Source organism: Mirounga angustirostris, unplaced genomic scaffold (assembly GCF_029215605.1).
Source record: "Mirounga angustirostris isolate CCGP_5_RB_7025 unplaced genomic scaffold, mMirAng1.0.hap1 SCAF_10, whole genome shotgun sequence".
Lineage (NCBI taxonomy): Eukaryota > Metazoa > Chordata > Mammalia > Carnivora > Phocidae > Mirounga > Mirounga angustirostris.
Window position 1 is genome coordinate 52,658,240 of NW_026991718.1, and position 22,139 is coordinate 52,680,378.

A 22,139-nucleotide genomic window follows, 5' to 3' on the forward strand; every position below is an offset into this window, starting at 1 on the left:
CTATCTCTTCTGCCAATGCCACTGTCTGAGCCATCATCATCTCTTGCTTAGACCACTAAGACAGTTACTTTTTATCTTTTGACTGTCCTCTTGCCCTTCTTCCATTCATTCTCCACATGGCTGTTACAATGTTGTTAAAATATAGGTTAAAACATGCCAAATCATTCACTCCCCTGCTCCAAACCCTTCAATAGCTGTTGGGTTACACTTGGTATATATCTGAAAAACTTGCCAAGCCTTCCAGTGCCTACATGGGATGGTTCCTCTGCCTCCCTGTCCGGCCCACTCTGCCCCCACTCTCCTCGCTTGAGCTCCCCTGGTCTTCCCAAGCAACTTTCTCCAACAGGCCTTTCACACCTGCAATCATTGCTGCCTGTGGACTGGGGCTACCATTGCCCAGCCCTTCACTGGGCTAATTCTTACCCAGCCTTCAGTCCCAACCTAAATGTCAATTGCTCAAAGTAGCCTTACTTGACTTCCCCTATTTAGACTAACTCCCTCAATTAGGCTTTCTCATGGCACCCAGCAATTTTGTAACTAATAACATTTGATTATGTTTAGCTACCTCCTTCACCATTTCGAGACTCTGAACTCCATGAGGGCTGGGCCTTGTCTGTTTTTGTCCCCGCTATATCTTCTGTGCTTACTACAGTGCTTGGAACAGAACAAACATTCAATGCCTATTTACTGAAGAGGTTAATCATCCTAGGAAGAAGTCAGTCTTGGGGTAGGGATGAGCTTCACGTGGACATGTGGAGGGAGGCCAGGCAGAAGCTGACTTGATAATTGATCCTAGATCTGTGCCTATGTGGTGGTTAGAAACAATTCTCTGTTGTACCCCTTTATATTGCCCCCAGTATTTCAATAACTCCTATCAAAAGGCATAGTTTAATTTTAACTCTGTCGTTTGGTGATAAGAAAGGGTATATATCTGTGCATTAGAAGGAGGGATAAAGATGAGAGCTGTGTCCCTCATTGGGAAGGGAGAGGGTGACATTATAAGAGGGCAGCACTGCCCTGTTGGTCAGCAGTTTCAAGAGGGAAAGGACACTGGCAAGGCGGCAAGAGGGTGAGGCTGGGATATGGGACTGAGGTTGGGATAGGGAAATGGGGGTTTGTTCCTGAGGACACAGAGGTGGCACATGGAACACTTCAGAATAGCTGGGGGCACTAAAGAGGAGGGGGCTAATTTCTGACAATTAGGTGAGAAGAGATTGGGCATTAAAAGTAAATGGGAAGAGAAAAGCAAATGTGGCGTTATCTTTGCAAAGTTCGGGACATTTCCGCAACACTAAAATTGGAATCTTGTGTTAAGACTGAAGCTTAAATAAAGGCATACTGGGGGTGTGGAAAAGTTTCCTTGGCTTCACTGTATTTTTTTCTCTGCCAAATAAAGTCTGGGAACTGGGGTGTTTTCTCTAAGCCTATTTCCTTTTCTTTATAAGTATTTTCTTGGGCTTTCTATTTTTTTGGTACCAGAACAAGCAAAGGCTGTTTTGGAAAATGTCTTCCTCCCTGATACTTTATGTCTGGCAAGATAGGAACTCACCAGTCCCAAGCAGTGATCACAACCTCCCCATATACCACCCTTCTTGGTCAAAAGATCAAATGACTTATGGCCCCACCTCCCTACTCCCTGTCCCTTCTCTAAGCACCCACAACATCTAAGCAAACAGAACAGATGGTTCATGGGAATGGTGAGTCTGTTTTAATTCTGGGACAATAGAACTATTAATAAGGGCCTATTTTTTTTTTTTATGTTCTCTTAGGAACGGAAGAAAACGGGGAGAAAGATCTTTTAAAGGGGGTGATAAGAACCACTCTGAGGACTTGGTTATTACCAAATGAAATGTTATCTTCCTGGGAAATGAGAGAGGCAGAGAAGCCTATGGAGAGGCTGCTATTAAAGAGTCTCCTGTTTTCCTTGGTGGTTTCACATGTCTGCCAGTGTTCCTATGTAGAAGTGAAGGGTTTCCAGTTCACATGTCCTGTGTTTCTTGTACAATCCCTGCAAGACTTAATGATGGGCATAGAATAGATAATTTGCTGTTGAATGAATGATTCCAGCTTGGATGCATGCATGCATCCATTCATTCATTTCCACAATGATTTACTGAGCATGCACCGTGCCCCCAGCACTGCACTGGTTGGTAGGGGTAGGGGGTGGGAGAATTGGTCACAATGTCTGCTGGACTTTCTGTGGCCCGGGGAATTTTCCCATACTTCATGAAGATTACTTTCTGGGATTCTGGTTGTGATGTGACATTTTGATAAGATTTGCTGATGGAAACATTAAAGGATGGACACACATAAGCATATCAAGAAGCACTACATTCAACAAGCTTTTCTCCTAAGTATCCTAGTGATGTTCCTACTGCAAAATCCTCCTTGGGGTTATGCAATGTCTACCACATTTTCAGTCTATAAAACAATCTCCACCACCACCCCAGAATAACCCAACATCAGCTCTACATTGTCAACTTCTTGCCTCTGAGTAAAAGAGCTTCTAGTTCTGTGGAATTGAACTTTTCTCAAATGTCCAGCAGTTGTTGGCTTTGGAGCCTCAACTTATATTGTAAACACACATCACTACCTACTACCGCTAATGCTGCATTTGCAACATTTCCAGATGGCCTTATGGCTCCAGATGCTCACTACCAAAAACATGGAGTGAACAGAACAAAAGACCATAGATTAATTAAAGAACTTTCATTGCTACTTTTGGAGTCCAGATGTTTCACAGCCAACTCTAATCATTTGTTTATAATGTATATAGATGATAGCCTCTTTGGGACTTTTACTTAAGGATAGGCCAACATGATTAATGATACTGAGCTGCATGCTGAACCAAAGATCCTTTTCTCTCTCTCTATTTTTTAGTGAGCTATAATTTATATGCAGTAATATGTACAGATATTTATTCATTTCTTTTGTATTGTTGAATTTCTTTCCATAATGTTGTTTATAATATTTCTTCATTATCTTTTAACATCTGTAGGATCTGTAGTAACATCCTATCTATAGCAGTGGCTCTATGGATTACAGTATTCATCCTTACTTTAACACAGGCTACTATAAGTTAATATTATGTCACTTCTCATATAATGAAAGAACGAATGCTTTAACATTCTGATTCCATATATCCCCTCTCATCTTTTATGTTATTACTGTAATATATCCTTTTATATATGTAATAAACTCCAAAATGTCATTCTTATATCTGTCTTAAGCAATCATCTTTTTGCAAAATTAAGAAAATATTTATTATTTCTGCTATTCCTCCTTCTTTTTTTTTGTAGATCTAGTTTACATCTGGTATCATTTTCCTTTAGCCTGAAGAATTCCTTTAGCGGTTGGTTCTTTTTGTAGTGCAGGTTTGCTGGGGATGACTTTCTCAGTTTTTTTTGTCCCCTAAAAATGTCTTAATTTTTGCCTGCCATTTTAAGGATATTTTCACTGGATATAGAATCCTAAGTTGTCGTTATTTCCTCTCATCTTTGTAAAGAAATCAGTCTGTTGCCTTCTGGATTGCATGTCTTTTGTTCTGATGAAAAGTAAGTGATTTTCATTGTTGCTCCTCTCTTTGTAATATGTCTTTTCCCTTCTCCCTATGTTTTAAGATTATCTCTTTATTCTGGTTTTCAGAAATTCAACTACTTTGCACTTAGATGATGTTTTTCTTTGTATTCCTCCTGTTTGGGGTTCTTTGAGGGTTTTAGATTCATCTGCAGAATGTCATGTTCAGTATTCCAATTATACATATATTAGACCACTTGGTATTATCCCACAAATCATAAGGGCTGGGTCATCACCCCCCTTTGCCCCCTGACCACTTTTCTGTCTCATTCAGTTTGGATAATTTCTATTAACTTGTTTTTAAGTTCATCAATCCCTTTTCTATAGATATTGTATTTCAGTTCCATAGTTTTCACTTGGTTCTTTAGAGTTTTCTTTGTTGTTGTTTTTTCTTACTGATATCCTGTGTCTCCATTGTACTCACCTTTTCCTGTAAATTCTTTAACATGTTTATAATAGTTGCTTTAAATCCCTGTCTGGTAATTCCAACCATTGAATGATCTGTGGTTTGCTTCCATTACTGTGTTTTTTCTTGATTATGGGTCACATTTTCCTGCCTTTTTCCCATGCCTCATTATCTTTTCATTTGTGTTTCAGACATTGTGTATAAAAGAAAAGCAGTGGAAACTTAGGTACAATGTTGACTTATTTTGCTCGTAAGCCTTTTATCTTTGGGAGCTGGGGGTGGGGTGGGGGCTGATTATTTAGATTCCTCCTTGAGTTAGGTTGAGTTTAGGCTGGGTCACAGCTTTAATTAGACGCTGTTCCCTGTTATTAGCCTGATTCTCAGACTTCTGCCCTGCCCTGCATTTGTGGTCTTTTCAGTCTTTGAGTTGGGAGGGAGGTGGGTGCAGCTTCAGTCATTTTTGCTTGCTGTTGGATTCAACTCTGGTAGAACACCAGAATCCAAGCACCACAGTGATCCATATATAGTATTATGCAATTTCTCTTCACTTTTCAGCAACTGTTCCACTGATACTTTCTTAGAAAAAATGCAGAGGTGCAGGTGAGGGGGAGAATTGTCAGACAGAGATTTCTTTTTCATGTGGGGCTCCTTCAGATAATCCATCCCTCTCGCACACATCATTGACTGAGGTTCAGCTGACTTCTCCTCATCTCTGAAAAGTCTCCATGGCTACCCTACTTTTGCCCATACCCAGATCATATCCATCACCAAGTATGGAAGTTTCTGTAGATCTCTGCTCAGCTATAAGGGGCTTGTTTTTCTCTAATTCAGCTCATCAGTGCTTCCTGTATGTCTGTTAACCCCATAGAAACATATGGATTTTATTTTGTTGGGACTTTTCTGCTTGACCATTGGAATGAAGGTTTTTCACATTCCTCTACATCCTAACCAGAAGCAGAAATACTATCAAGCCTTTTTCTAAATATTTGTGACTACACATTTGTTTCAAGTCAGGAAGAAAAATACTAAAGGCTGATTACCAGCATATAAATATACTCTAGTATCTCTCATCTTAAAAATATAAATCCTCTTGATATGAGGAATTCTTAATCGCAGGAAACAAACTGAGGGTTGCTGGAGTGGGGGGTGGGGTGGGAGGGATGGGGGGACTGGGTGATAGACACTGGGGAGGGTATGTGCTCTGGTAAGCGCTGTGAATTGTGCAAGACTGTTGAATCTCAGATCTGTACCTCTGAAACAAATAATGCAATATATGTTAAGAAAAAAAAAAAGAAGAAGAAGAAGGTAGCGGGAGGGGAAGAATGAAGCAGGGGAAATCGGAGGGGTAGACGAACCATGAGAGACGATGGACTCTGAAAAACAAACTGAGGGTTCTGGAGGGGAGGGGGGTGGGAGGATGGGTTGGCCTGGTGGTGGGTATTGAGGAGGGCACGTTCTGCATGGAGCACTGGGTGTTATGCACAAACAATGAATCATGGAACACTTCATCTAGAACTAATGATGTAATGTATGGGGATTAACATAAGAATAAAAAAATTAAAAAAAATCCACATAAAAAATATATATATATAAATCCTCTGTGACCCCACATCTCCCTCTAGCTATTGACCAATTTTTTGCATTTCTCTTCACAACATGACTTCTTGAAGCAGTATTTGTATCTCCATTTCCCTGTCTTTCCTGGTGGAAACTTTCTTCAAATGTAGAGTGATCTTTGGCTGTTCATAGTGAATGAGCAAGATGGAAAGACTTGTTGGAAACTGTGTGTGCACAGTGGGGCATGCCAACTAGCAAATGACTAGCTTTTGTCAACAGGCTTTTTTGTTGGGGACCCTCAAATATCAGTGTATTTACATTTCCTCCCTCCCCCCGCCCCGAGGTATTTATTTCTACAGAAAAGGAATTTTCAAAATCTTTCCTTAGGTCTGGAATTGACAAGGAGGAGGGCTGGAAGCAGTCACATTTGTTATGCAGATATCTCCATAATCTCCCATACCTGGTGTCTGACTCTGAAACCATCCTTGTCTACTTTTGCCAGAGAATATACTTCTCTTCTCTGGTGGAACTGGAGGAGTAATTTTCAGATGTAGTGGAGGCAGGTGTTTCTGAAGGTTGAACAGCTTTTCAGATAAACTTTTTAAAAAAATTTAATTTAATTTTTTGGTTTTATTGAAATTCAAGTTAGTTAACATATAGTGTATTATTAATTTTGGGGTAGTGCTTCATCAGCTGCATATAACACCCAGTGCTCGTTACAGCAAGTGTCCTTCTTAATGCCCATCATCCTATTATCCCATCCTTAGATAAACTCTTAAACAATATTCCAGTTTTCACCCTGTTAGCCCTTCCTTGTCTTCTGCGGTATCTGGCAGTGCTAGGTTTTGATCCTTACAGGGTTCTGCTAGGCTACAGGCTTCTCTTTATCATCTCCTTCTGCAGGATTATATTTGACTTTTCTCCACACTGCTTACATCATTTGCCACTCCTCTGTCCTCTTTCCATCCTCACTTGTATAGTGTTCTTATGGCTTAAATATTTCTTAGTTTCTTCAAAGAAGGGCTTTGTGGTTTTGTTTCACATCCTCCTGGTTTTGGGGTGCTTTTTGTGACAGAAAGGGTAAAAAATATCTTTACCTCTCATTTTAAAATTGGAAGTCTTCACCTTCTAACCCATTCTGCTCTGACCTTTGTCTCTGCATCTCTGCTGGTCCCCAACCATCTCCACATTGCCAAACCAGTAATCACCTCTCTGGCTTCATCTTACTCAATATAACCTCTTCCTCAAGTTAAAATGCTTTCTTTTCTTGATTTCCATTATGCATGCACTCTCCTTTTCCCTCATCAGTTGTTCTTTCTCATATTTCAGTATAGACTTTTCCTTCTCTTCTAGAACTCTAAAGATTGGAGTGCCCCAGAACTCCCTCAGACCCCCCCACCCATTCCCATATTCTCAATACCCACGCAGTTTTATAAGTCATTCTTCCCATGACTTCGGTGCTAATCAAGGGAGCATGGCCTTTGGAAGAGGATGACTTGGATTAAATCTTAATTCTGCCACTTCCTAGGGATGTCAACTTTAGATTTCTCAAATGTAAAAATGAAGGTGTGAAACTGTAAGATCTACCAGCTCCCTTCCAGCTCAGACTGCTGCATCTGATTTTATGTAAGGACCAAAGAATGAGCAGAAACAAAGCCTGGACATCTGTTGGGAACTGGAAAGGCCACAGTTGACTGACAGGAGTAGTCCACAATGTGACACAGGGTCAAGTGCCGACCAGTAAGTGAAGTTCACTAAGAGGAGCCCATCAGGGAATTTCCAAGGGCTGAAGCCTAAGCTGGCATACAGGATAAGAGTGATGGTTTAATCAGAGGATAACATGATGAATTTGTCCAAACAAGTCTTCTTTACACAACTCTGTTTTGGTTGGTTACTCATTCATGCAGTGGTTTTCACCATGCAGTTTCCTATGGTACCACTTTGCTTTTGAAACGAATCTCTGTAAGACTTTCCCATCACTAACCCTTTTCCCCAGTTGAGCCATACTCTGCAGGAGATGGGAGTGGTGGAAAGTGGGTTCTGTATTCAGGGTTTCCCAGATATGAGAACCTTCCGTTCCATGCTCTTCTTAGTTCAATAAGGATTAGGTCTCTCTGGGTGCTTGTAGTATCTAAAATAGTCAGGTTGTTGTACTTGAGCCCAGTGCCACCAACCACAATGAATATTTGTAGGGGCATAGGATAGAATGGTGCTCTGCCAAGTCCTGTGCAACGGAGACTGTGGAGCCCAGAATCACCTTCTTGGATGGAAGCTGAAAGCGGACAGCCCTAGGGGAGATAATAGACAAGCATCTTCTGTTTGGTCAGACCACATTTCTTTAGTATAAGCTGGTGGAAAGTACAGTTTTCTCCAAAGGTAAGACTTTCCTGTCACACTTTGGAGCAATATTGGGCTGGTGGTGGGAGTAGGTAGAGGTATACTATGTTCACACCAGATAACCCAACCCACAAGTCACATGTAGGCACGATCTGTGTGAAAAGAGGAGTTGGAGGATCATACAAGATGTTGAGAGGCAATGAGAACTCATACATCACCGGTGGGAATGAAAATTGGTGCAGCCCCTTTGGAGAACAAGGAAATCATGCCTAGCAATTCGATCCCTAGTTGTGTATCAGAAATTCTTGCTTTTGACCCCCCAGGAGACAGGTATAAGAATGTTAATTTCAACTTTGTTTATAACAGCAAAAAGTTAGAAACAAACTAACTGTCCATGAATAAGAGAACAGATAAGTTCATGATGGTACATTATTACAACATAGTATGATGCAGTGGGAAAGTATGAACCAAGTACAGCTATATGCATCTTCACAAAGTCTCAAAACCATGATGTTAAGTGTAAAAAGCATGTTCAGGAAAAATACATACAATATGACCATTTATTATAAAGCATAATCTGAAAAAAATATAATATATTGCTCACAGGTATACAAAAATATCCAGCATCTGTTAAGATGAAAACCCCAAATTCAGGATGGTGATTATCTCTGGTGAGGAAAAGGCAAGGCGAGGTTGTACACGGAGGTGTCAATCCCTGTAACATTTTGTTTCATAAACTTGGTGGTGGATAATGAGTCCATTCCCCTTTTTGGGGTATACTTTTGTTACATTTGAAATATACAGTAATTTAAAAAACTGTGGGGGATGAGTAGCAACAGGCTGAACCTGCAGTTCATGAGGAGACCGTCAGAGATGCTCAAGGGCAGCACTAAGTCTCAGGCTTGGCTCTAGAGGCCAAAGGGCAGTGACAGGATGGGCAGGCGGCGTTGGCTGTTTTGCTTCAGGTCTGAACACCCTACCGTTCTTTGGTTCCCCTGACCACTTCTGGAGTTTGTCCTGCTGGCTTCATCCCGACAAGAATGCTTCTGCATGCTGTTCTGTCAGTTTTTATTCTTTGTATGTGCTTGCTACATGTGGGATAGTACGTGAGGAAGGGGAATAACATTTCCTGAGGATGTGGGCCATGCCAGCACCTCTGCTGGGCACTTCCCTTACATTACTTTACAAAAGCCTCACGGCAGGGGCGCCTGGGTGGCTCAGTCGTTAAGCGTCTGCCTTCGGCTCGGGTCATGGTCCCAGGGTCCTGGGATCGAGCCCCGCATTGGGCTCCCTGCTCAGTGGGGAGTCTGCTTCTCCATCTCCCACTCCCCCTGCTTGTGTTCCCTCTCTTGCTGTGTCTCTTTCTGTCAAATAAATAAATAAAATCTTAAAAAAAAACCCCACAAAAGCTTCAAGGCAACACCATATGGTGGGTGTCATTATCTTCACCACTCATTTGAGAAAACAGACTCAGAGGATTCCAGTAACAGACTGGAACCCAAGCTGATCCTGGTACAAAGTCTGTATCGTCTCTACTACATCTGTGGTGTCCAGACTTGGTATAGGACAATGTCCTGGACACAAAGACACATGCACACAACATATACATGTTATCTTTTTCAGAGCATAAGTCGTACTCCATAATTGGAAGAAGAACTCAACATGATTTTTCTATAAAATCAAACATTGGTATATTATTAAATAGAACACAAACACACATGCATTTTTAAGATGAAAGGATGTTGAAGAAATTTCTTGCTTTCGATGAGCAAGTCAAACTACACCTGAGGACCCCAGGAGTATACTTTTACTTTCTTCTCCTGACAGGGGTACCCCCAGAGGAAGAGCATGAGAAGTACGGGACCACGCTACTCTCACAAATCAGTCTGCTCCCAGAACAGCGGAATTGCTTCAAGGTGGGTTCTTTTTACCATAATTGAGACTCAATATAAGGAGCCCTTCGACAAGCTTCCTCTAGAGACATTGCCTGTGCACGTCTGTCTGAAGGAGTCTCGCTAGAACCATTATACAAAGGGAAAAATAACTTTTCTCTGGCCTCATGCTGAAGCAGCATTTTCTACCTATAACCACTCTATTTAGGGATAGACTGGCCAAATGTTAAAAATTTTGGAGAAGGATATGAGCCATGGAGAGCTGGGGACTCTCTGAATTGCTGAATTCCTGCGTGCCTGGCATTATTGATCTTTCCAACAGCTCTAGGAGGTTAGGGATTATCCTTCTAATCATTTTATAGATGAAGAAGCCGGCACAGAGAGGTAAGAAACTTTCCCATGGACCCAGACCCCAGGATATTCTCTCAGTCAACAGGACAAGAGAATAAACACATGCTTCCCAACATTTCTCTTAATTTTGCCATCAAACCTTCTTGTACCTAAATAAACAGTACCTAAAAATGGAACAAATCCAGGTTCTTTCAAACACCAAGCATCTGAAGATTCATTTCTTCTCTTGTTATTTTTAAATTTAGAAAAGGCTTTTAGAACTATGTCTCTCGGTAATGACAGCCTGTAATCGTTCTGCTCCAGGAATCAAGCGATGTGTTCAGAATATGTCATTTTCCCTTGTGATACTAATGCAAAAGCACACTCTGAACCCAACCCAAGGATGGCTGAGGGGGATGGACAAGTGCGGTCTCTTGGTCTCCACCCAGCAGTCTGAGCCAAGCATTCTTGGCTTTCCCTCCAACTCCTTAAGCAACAGGCAAGATACTTAACCTCTTAACCCCATCTGTGAAATGCTAATGCTACCTCTTTACCTCTTTATGAGGAGTGTTTCCAAGCTGAAGTTGTTAAAAGGTCCTGAAGATAAAATGTGTGGAGGGCATATGCTTTCAGAGAAGTGTTTTCTGGAAGTCTGAGAGTTTGGGGTGGTGAATTGTGGATGATAGGATTTGTTTTTAACTAAAAACTATATATAATTGTAAAGTTGTGGGAAACCCTATAGGATAGTGATTAAAAGTGTGGACACTGGGGCCATCATACCTGGGTTCAAATGCAAATTTTTGCACTTTTACAGCAGAGTGGCTTTGTGCCTTCTTTGACTCAGTATCCCCATCTATATAATACATATAATAAATAATTCTCCTAACAATCTTACAAGGTAGGTATTATTAATTTTCTCTTATTATAGTTGAGAAAAGTATTCTAGGTTATTGGTACATTATAAGCCATTAATAAAAGATTGTATATAGACAAAAAGTATGTGTACTTATGCATTTGCACATATACATAGTGGTTGCTTCCATTTTAGTATTCCCCAGATAGGAAACAAAAACAGCAGTATGCATATAGATGCAGTAAATAGGGTAGATAAGTAATGTAATAGAAAAAAAATCACTAGATTTAAAATTTTTAACTTTGTGAGTTAAAAAAATTCTACCACCACTGACAACTTGTATGAACTTGGGCAAATAATTCAATCTCTCTGAGTAGTAAAATGAGGCCAGGGAGAGGGTTGGATAAGACATAATAATTCTTTGACTCATGGTTGTTCTGTTATGCTTTGTTTTTTAAACTTGCAAAGTTTAGAAGTAAGGCAAGATTTCCAGGTGAAAACAGTGATCTGGGTCCACATATTTTAACTTCCCCCTTTTTCTCCATAATGCTATAGAAACAGCTAAAACTACTATAACAGGGGAAAATGTTTTTCCCTGCTGGAAAATAGGTAAGAGTGCCATACACCTGCCAGACACTTGGGATAATTCCTGTGAGAAGCATAGCTGCTGAGATCAGGCTGAGGAAGGACCTAGCAGCCTGTAATTCTAGGACATGAGGAGAAAAGTCCGGGGTTGGTGGTGGGCTCATTTCTTAACACAGCGATTCAGCACCTACACCTGACCATCTTCTTTTGGCTTCAGCTTCTTCCTTACCTTGGACACACTACTAGGTCTCTACCACTTCCAAGCAAAAATTATACTACATCTAAATTTTCCCACAGTCCTTAGCCTGGGATCTTTACATTTTCAACAAAGATTTTTCGTGATCCCTGACAGAACTCACCCCAAATCCCAGTACTGAAAGACTTACTTGTTCCTTTTTTGAGTCACTATGTTAAGGAAAATCTCAGAAGTTGGGAAGAAGAGGACCAATTTGAGGAATTTGAGAAAATTTCCCGTTTGAAGCAAACTCTTATAAAAAATAGGGAGCACATAAAGCAATTGCAATTCATATTCATGATGAAGATATTCCGTCTCTAACACAATAGCAAGGTGCCACACACATACACAAAAGGAAAAATTTAGGATCAGAAAAATATTCATAGGGTTGAAAGGTATTATCTGTCAGTTAAAAAATGCAATGGCACTGAAAACAATAAATGAAAGATGAAAGAAATTTTAAAAAGCATAAATAAATGAAAAGACAGCCTGTATTCATGGATCAGAAGCCTTAAAATTGTTAAGATGACAATATTACCCAAAGTGATCTACAGATTCAACGCAATCCCTATCAAAATGCCAGTGGCTTTTTTTTTTTCTTCAGAAATAGAAAAGCTTCTCCTAACATTTATATGGAATCTCAAAGGACACCAAATAGCCAAAACACTCTTGAAAAAGGACTAAAGTTGGAAGACTCACACTTCCTGGTTTCAAAACTTATTACAAAGACACACTAATCAAAACAGAGTGGTACTGGGATAAGGATAGATGTTTAGAGGGCCCAGAAAGAAAACTTTGCATGTATAGTCAAGAATTTTCAAGAAGGGTGCTAACCATTTAATGGGGATAAGACAATCTTTTTAATAGGTGGGCTGGAAAAACTGGATATCCATTTGCAATAGGATGAAGTTGGGCCCTTTTTAAAAGCTAATACAAAAATTAACTCCAAATGGATCAATGACCTAACTGTGAGAGTTGAAACTAGAAAACTGTTAGAAAAATCATAGAGGAAAAGCTTCAAGTGGTTGGATTTGGCAATTATTTCTTGGGAGATGACACCAAAAGCGTGGGCAACAAATAACAAAATAGATAAACTGGACTCATCAAAATTAAAACTTTTGTCCATCAAAGGGCACTATTAACAGAGGGAAAAAGTAATCCACAAAATGGGAGAAAATATTTGCAAATCATATAGCTCATAAGGGATTACTATCCAGAATATATAAAGAACTCTTAGATCTTAACAACTACAATAAAAAACAGCCTAATTAAAAAATGGGCAAAGGACTTGAATAGATATTTCTCCAAAAAAGATACACAAATGTGCCAATGAGCACATGAAAAGATGCTCAATATCACTAACCATTAGGGAAATACAAATCGAAACCACAATGAAATACCATTTCACATCCATTAGAATGACTGTTACTTAAAAAAAAAAAAAAAAAAAAACCTACAAAAAAACCCAGAAACTAACCCAAATGTCCACTGACAGATGAACGGATAAACAAATTGTGGTATATATATACAAGGGAATATTATTCTGCCTTAAAAAAGGAATGAAATTCTGACATATGCTACAATACAGATGGACCTTGGAAACGTGCTAAGCGAAATAAGCCAGATACAAAAGAATAAATATTATATAATTCCACTTATATGAGGTACCTAGAATAAACAAATCCATAGAGACAGAAAGTAGAATAGAGGTTACCAGGGGCTGGGGGCAGTTTTAGTTTGGGATGATGAAGAAGTTCTGGAGATGGCTAGTAGTGTGATTGTTGCTCAATGTGAAGCTACTGAATTGTATGCTTAAAAATGGTTAAAATGATAAGTTTTATGGTGTGTATATTTTATCACAGTAAAAAATTTCAATAGAAGCTGCAAACAGTAAGTTGAATACAAACAAAATAATTAAACATTGGTGAATTACAGGACAAGAGTGAAACATTCTCCAAGAACTCAAAGAAAAATGATAAAGGTTAAAAAATAAGAGTAAGAATTTAGAATATAAAAAAGAGTTTAGAATAGATTTAAGAATCAAATGGACAGAAGAAAAGGAATAATAAAAGAAGTAATAGAAAAATATTTCTTAGGCTGAAGATATTTGTTATCAGGTGGAAAGGCTCAAATCCTATACAAAGTATTATACAAAATCAATGAAGGAATCCACACCTAGATATATTCTCTTGACCTAATTTTTTTAATACCAAGGACAAGGAAAATTTTTTTTACAAGTATCCAGAAGGAGAAAACAGGCGACTCACAAAGGAGAAATGTACTAAATTGGCATTTTTCTGTATGCAATAGAGAATAGAATATATACAAGGTGGCACTGTGTCATTTTCCAGTAAATTTAGAGGAAAAGGTAGTCAGGGTATAACAATTTTATATTCAATTAAAATATTTACCTGGAGATGAACAACAACAATTCTCAAATAAGTTCAGCCTTCAAATTTTAATATTCACATACCTTTCAGTAAAATTTTACCTGAAAAAAGACTCAGTCAACTAAGAAATTAAAAACTAAATAAAATAAAAACTTCAAGTGCTGGAAAAGAAATATGTACATGTACGTGTGTGTACTTATGAGACATAATGCAAATAATTTTTTAAAAATTCAGCAAGGAGATTAAATGATATTACTTAATTCTTGCCATTATAAAGACAAGCAAAATTCACTGGGAGCTGTTACTAGAATAAAAATGAAATTATACTTTTTCAAATTATACTTTTCAAATCATTGGTGGAAAATGAAACTATCAAAGAAGGGTAAAAGATAAATGGGTAGACACAGATATAGCAGGAAAATATTTTTAGAAATTTAAGTTCATAATATTTTTTTGACAAAGGACTTAAAAATCATGGAAGGTAACAGAAAGGTTATTTTATGTTGATTAGAAGTATAGTCCATAATGAAAATCCATGTGAACTAAACAATATGGCATAAATTATAAAGCAGTGTGTTGGAGATTCACATAAAACAGTTATGGCGGAAAGTTTAAAAAATACCTCACTGTCTTCACAGATCAAGTAAACAAAAACATAAGATATTTGATAAATTTAATCAATATATTTCTTTACTGTCCAACATTCACGGGTGATAAATAAAATTTAATCACATACTAGTCCACCAACAAAAATTCATAAATTTTAAGATTTTTAAAAAATGTATTTATTTGAGAGAGAGAGAGAAAGCAAGAGACTGAGCAGGAGTGGAGGCGGAGGGGCAGAAAGAGAGGGAGAAGCAGACTCCCCACTGAGCAGGGAGCCCGATGCAGGGCTCAATGCCAGGACCCTAGTATCATGACCTGAGCTGAAGGCAGATACTTAACTGACTGAGCCACCCGGGTGCCCCCCAAATCAATAAATTTTAAAAGTAGAAATTATATAAACCAGTAGTTTAGAAAATACAACAGAAAAAACTCATTCACAATGGAAGGAAAATTTAAAAATGCCTAGGAAAAAACGAACACTGAGATTGATTTGAAGAAAACAACAAAACCTTAATAAGAGACATAAGTGAAGGGATATATCCTTAGATAAGAAAATACATACAGTAAAACTGTAATGCCATTTTGCTAAGGTGATTCTGCACTTTCCATACAATTCAAGTGAAAATCCCAAGAATATTGTGGTACATTAAACAAATTATTTAAAATGACCATGGTAGGGGAAAAAAAAAAAAAAAACTACTAAAGACCAGGGGGATTTTCACTCAAGATCAGAAGTGAAGAAGGACTGGTCTTCCAGATGCCAAAACTAATAAAAAATAGTGTGGCCCTAGCTAGGAACAGACAGAAATGCAGTGTATCAGCATAGAAAACACAGCAATGGATCCAAGTCTATGAAAGAGTATAATTTTTCAAACTGGTAGTAAATGATTATTCAGCAAATGATGGAAAAACTGGCTAAGGTCTTAGAAGAAAAGGATGGATCTTGGCCCTATACCTTACATCAGACTAATTTCTAGAAGTAATGATCTACATGTAAAAAAAAAAAAAGTATAAAAATACTGTAGGTAAAAGTATTCATGAAAAGGACAATAGCAGTCCAGTCATAATTATGAATGCTGATGCTAAATTTCTGAATAAAATGCAGAAAAGAGTTCAACTCTACATTAAAATAATAATATATGACAACCAAGTGTAACCAGAAATGCAAGAATGATCCAATATTAAAAAATCTTTTTAATGCATTTCACTGTGTTAGTAGGTCAAAGAAAAAAATATCAACTTAATAGATGCCAAAAATTCATTTGATTAAATTGAGTATCTATTCTTGATTTCTTTTAAAGGAAGAATTGGACTTCCTTGAGATGATCTCATTTCCAAATGATGAAATATCTGAAGTATTTAAAGTAAGATCAGGAAAAAGACTATCCAGGGAGTACTCAGGGAATCATATGCAGTAGTTAATACTAACATAATGTATCCTAACATTCATGGATGTTACAGTACTTAAATTAACATTGGATCCTTTATTACGCTGATGTGTTACAATTTTTCAACTGTTTTGCAAACTGATGAAGTTAAGAAATCTTGGAAGAGCAACATGATATAATGCAGAACACATGAGTTGGACCAAACCCAGAAACCAGAATCAGAATACTAATTCTCCCATTTTTGTTATTTGACCATTGCAAGTTCTCTGAACTCAGATTCTCAGTGTCCCTTATCTATAAAATGGAAGTAATAGGCAAGATGGAGTAAACTTGCTACTGGCTATCTCTCCTGGTGATTATTAGAGAAACTCTGGACAAAAAAAAAAGCCAACACATAAGGACTCTAAAAAGTAAACAAAGCAGGGCGCCTGGGTGGCTCAGTTGGTTAAGCGACTGCCTTCGGCTCAGGTCACGATCCTGGAGTCCCGGGATCGAGTCCCGCATCGGGCTCCCTGCTCGGCAGGGAGTCTGCTTCTCCCTCTGACCCTCCCCCCTCTCATGCTCTCTCTCTATCTCATTCTCTCTCTCAAATAAATAAATAAAATCTTTAAAAAAAAAATAAAAAAAAAATAAAAAGTAAACAAAGCAGATGAGCTGTGCAGGGTAGTTAAAACCTGAGAAGTAACCCAGACAAGGATGGATTCCATATTTCCCCCCCTCTTTTCTTTCAGGGCTTTAACCTGAGGGTGGGTCTCAGTCACATGGTAGTGGCCTGGGAGGTTACCATATCTCAGGCCCCTGGGAAAGGGAGCCCTTGGGGTTCAAAGAATGTGGAGAGAATCCCCACTTTCATTTCTCTTTGATTACTCCTGCCTTTGCCCCATGGGTGACCTCAGTAGAGAACGGCACAAAGCAGTGTAGTGGCCAAACTCCAAGAGAAACACCATTCTTCTTGCTAGCGGACTTGCAAAGGGCAGCCTAAGTGGGAAACAGTGTGTGGGGAATCCTGCAGGATAGAGAACTGGAGAAGGGGGTCCCAGTAATTCTGTGAAGCTGTGTAAGTCCCAGGCTCATCTCTGAGCTGCACGTGCATAGGACAGACTCAAAGCAGCTTAGCAAAGGCTTTCAAAACTGAACTGAAATAAAAACCACCACTCACAGAAGAGATAGAGCTTGTGGTCTGAACCTAGTTCAAGTAGAGAAGAAAGATTAATATTCTCCAGAGGATTTGAAGATGTCTGAACAACCTAGTATTAAAAACTTCTAGAATATAGTCTAAAATTACTCGATGTACAAACACCTAGAAAATGTGACCAATTCTCATGAGAGAAGGTAATTAAGATGCCAATCCTGAGCTTATGGAATTGTCGGGCAAAGAATTTAAAGCATATAAATATGCTTTATGAATTTATTTTATTTTATAGTATTTATATATTACATTTCTACTATATTTCTACTAGTATTATCTATTATATTTCTATATATTCTACTATAATTACATTACATATAGTTAATCCAATATATTTATCTCATATGTAATCTCATTACATGTTTAATTATATTATATAAAATATATTTAATTTTATGTTATATCTTATATACTGTATATTTACATATATATTTAAATATTTATATATTTATCTTATAACTCTGCTCCATGAGGTAAAGGTAAATACACTTGAAATAAATGGAAAGATAGATGACCTCAGCAGAGGAATAAAAATTTTAAAAAGAACAAAATAGATATTTTAGGACTGAAAATCACAGTATCTGCAATAAAAAATTCAATGGATGAGCTCAATGGCAGGATGGGGATGGCAGAGGAAGGAGTCAGGGAACATGAAGATAGATCAATACAGATGATCTAATCTGAAAAACAGAAAGAGGAAAGATTGGAAAAGAATTGAGCAGACCTTTAGACACATGTGGAATCATACCAAAAGGTCTAAATCTGTGTCATTGGAATCCCAAAAAGAGAGGAGAAAATGACTAGTACAGAAAAAATAGTTTAGAAATATGGCTGCAAATTCCTCAAATTTGGTGAAAGACAAATTTATAGATTCAAGAAGCTCAGCAAAGTCAAAATAGGATAAACTCAAAGAAAACCATGCCTAGATAGATCCTGGCCAACCTGCTGAGAGTTAAAGATAAAGAAAAAAATCTTGAAAGCAGATAGTGAAAAATGGCATATTCCATATAAAACAATGAGACCCCACTGGAAATTGAAATTATACTGGTTATATGGGGATACATGAGAAATGATATGTAAGGTGCTTAGCAGATAAAAGACACAGAGGGTAGGTATTATTATTCTGATTGTAATTCCTTTACTACATCTCAACACACGATATTTATTTTCTGTTCTATTTCTTCAAGCTTCTCGTGGTTTTCTTTATGTGGATTTGATCCCAAGAGCTGGATGCAAATATTCCTTCGATAGTATTTCTTTTGGTTTACCCACAATCTTTTGCTCTTGTTGAAACGAGAGTCTCTGTGAATTCATGTCCTGTTTTTGAACACCTTTTTTTTAACTTACACTGTGTCCTCACTTATTACATCCGTACAGTAACGAATCTTTTACTCTCTTATAGGGATATTGTGAAGATCAAATGAGATATGGAGAAAAACATAAAAATTCCTGTGACCAACTAAAACACTGGAAGTCGTATCTTTCAGAAATAGTACCAGCTTGGAAGTTCTGAAAGCCTAATTCTTTTAGCCAATCTCATGAGAAAGTATTTCGGAGAGGGAAGGCTCATCCACATTTCTCCTGGGCTGAGAAGGTTGGGGAAGTGTCAGTAAACCATTCATGCTTTGCCAGCTGACCCAGAGGTAAGGCCAAGCAGTCACCATGTGAAACCCATACAGCCTTTAGCAAGGCATTTTTCGCTGTTTGATGCATATTTAGCCCTTAAATATTAAATACTGCTTCCTGCAAAGTGGAGATTCTAATCTCTGTCTTCTCCTTGGTATGGGAAACTAGGAGTAGTGAAGTTAAGGCATAAAACAGTAGATTCAAAGTCGGATTCAGATGACTAATTTGAACTAGCATAACCAAGACGAGACTGAAAGCCCCGGCATTTTAACAGTGTTTGTAAATCTGTGATCCCCTCTGCCCTCCCCACTTCCCAGAGGCCATGAGCATTAGCACACAAAATACCCACAGAGGATGTAAGATCTAGGTCTCTGGGCCAAACTCAAGCACACAACGAGTGGAGTCAGCAAGGAGCAGCACCAGGCAGCCTGGGTTGTAGGAGGATGTGAAGAATGGGAGAGAGGGTTTTCTTGGAACAAAAGGCATCTCTGCATAAAGGATGTCATCATGTAAAGACAGAGAGAGGAGGAATCTTCCATATAGCCCATAAGCCAGAGACACTGTCTCAGAGTTTCTTAAAATCCTTGGCCAATATTGAAGGAAAGTCTCATAACTCTCCCGGGCTTTATGATTCTCTGTGTAATAACAGAAGGCAGCAAGGTACAATGGCAAGAATGTGGAGCCTGCATCTAGTGTGGGTTCTGCTTGGTATCCTTAGGAACATGATATGGCCTCAGTTTCTACTTCTGTTAATAGGAAATGAGAAACCCCTGTTTTTAAAATGGGGTTTCTGTGCATCGCAAATGGCATGTGTGAATAAAAGATACTGCTAAAGGAGAAACAGGACTTGGAAACTTCTATATGGTACAGAGTATTCTTTTTGTTACACACAGGAAACAAAAATGTGGAGAAAAATGGGGACTAGCTCAGATTTGCTGTGTTGGTGCAAAATCCAGAAAACCTTACTCCATCTTGTTGGTCCTACTCTGCTCTCTAGAAGAAGAAAGTCTCCCTGTCCTCCCTGTGCTTGCCCCTCCTCCTTTCCTTTTCCTTATGTGTCCATACGCAAGTCTGCCAACAGTCCCACATGTGTCCCCACCCCCGGCCCCCACCTACCATAGCACTTTGTAAAAAGTGGACAGAGTCCTTAACTCAGGAAAACTGTTACCTCCACTCCCAATACACCATCCTAACTATGAACAAATGGCATGTCTCGATTTTTGCTAGCTTTCATGGGTAAGTGGTAAAATCCAAAATAATATTTTTGTTCAGCTAGGTCTAAGTAATCCTTTTATGTCAACAACAGTTTTCCACACCTGATTCAAATTTCCTTTTATTCCGTGGTCCCGTACACCCTCCCTTTCTAGTCCCTGCCCTAGTAATTATGTATGATAATATTTCAAGTTCTTATTTCTCTCACAGTATGTTTATTATATCTCCGAAATCTTAATCCACAAAATAAATCTAATTTAAATAAAAGAAAATAGAATCCCCCCAAAATTTTGTTTGCTCCCATTTTGCTCCAAGTTAGCAGACCGGGTTGCCAATCAAATATAAGTTCTACCTTAATGTGATTTAGTCGTTTACAGAATTTCACCAACATCAGGGAATTCCATCAGTTATCACAGAGTAAACTAGCAGATGGGTCAATGTGCAAAGTTCAAGGCTTAAGTGAAAAGAGAACTATAAGATTAAAATGACTGGGAGGGCCAGGACTAGGGTACAAATATCCAAACTACTCAAGAAAAGGTGGGCTTTTTTTTTTTTTTTAAAGATTTTATTTATTTGCCAGAGAGAGAGAGCACAAGCAGAGGGAGCGGCAGGCAGAGGGAGAGGGAGAAGCAGACTCCCTGCTGAGCAGGGAGCCTGATGCGGGACTCAATCCCAGGACCCCGGGACCATGACCCGAGCTGAAGGCAGACGCTCAACTGACTGAGGCACAGGGAAGGCGAGCATCCTTACCTGTCTTCTGTTAGCTTCATTAGGGTTGTGCCTCGAGTGGAGAAGACAATAAAGGACATTCTGAGCTGTGGGCTGGAAAGGAAAAGAAATTCCATTAGGGCAGATAGAAAGACTGTGGAATGCCATTTCCTTCTGGTCGTCCTCTCTGTTCTCCCTTTTGTATCACGGCTGCGGAAGCTGAGGCCCTTCAAACCAAAGAGGGCCTCCACAGCTGGTGCTGCAAGTCTTTAGCCAGCAGCAGACTCGAAGCTGCGGACCAAAGGCAAGACCTGCATTGTCTTCCTGGAGGCTGCCTCTGATTTGACCCCGCTGTTCAGTAAGGGTGGATTACAAGTACAAAAGCTAAAATTCATCACTGCCCTGTGCTCTGTCTGAAGAGATACGACCCCAGACGAGGACTGGTCTGCATGGTGTTTATAGAAGGGGGACCCCAATAGGTAAGATTGGATAGCGTCCCCATGGCAGTCGAGTGGATGCTAACGTGGAGAGTGGTTGAGCTTGTTGCATTTGGATGCCATCAGCCATTAAGATCATACTACGAATTCCCTTTCCTCTGAAAACAGGATCACCACAACTTTTAATTTCGCCTTGGCTTCCCAAGGAGGTTATCCTATAAGGGGAGAATGTGCTGATGGGCCACAAGAATATCCACTCTGCTTGGTAGTTACACTTCTCAATATTCGTGAACACAGCAGCGTGGTTTGTAGATGGCAGTGCTTGGGCGCTCTGTCCATGGAAAATCCACACTCTGGGAGACAGAACTACTCTCAGCTGAGGACCAAACATATTTCTCTGTCTTTAAGATGGACCGGCAGAAATAACAAAAACAAAACAAACATTAAAAAAGACAAAAACAAAAGATGGACTATCAGGGTGTAGTGGATTCACCAGTAGACTGCTGGGCTCTCTTTGGGTGGCCAACCGCTTCATCTGTCACAGCATGAACCTGTTTCTTCACAATGCAGTACCCTCCCCTCCCTGATCTGGCCCCCGTATCTTATAGTTCCCACTTCCTGCAACATTTCTCAAACGCCCCCTTTTCCATTTCTTTACTTAAGACCTTGCCCTCAACTATCTGACCACTGCAATCGTTTCCTAGCTGGTGACCTTGCTGGGCATCATCCTGTGTTCTAATTCATTCTTCACACTGCTTCCGGAACCATTTTCCCAAAATATAAATTAGACCCGTCACTCATCTGCTATAAAA

General features: G+C 39.1%; 1 protein-coding gene across 2 annotated transcripts in view; it reads right to left on the reverse strand.

Annotated features, from left to right (window-relative positions):
- ANTXR1 (ANTXR cell adhesion molecule 1) overlaps positions 1-22,139 on the reverse strand; it is a 248,972-nt gene that overhangs the window by 195,958 nt on the left and 30,875 nt on the right. For both annotated transcript variants that reach the window (XM_054509837.2, XM_064572414.1), the window contains exon 3: positions 20,933-21,004. In XM_054509837.2, the coding sequence (XP_054365812.1) occupies positions 20,933-21,004 (72 nt within the window). The remainder of the gene's footprint in view (positions 1-20,932; positions 21,005-22,139) is intronic.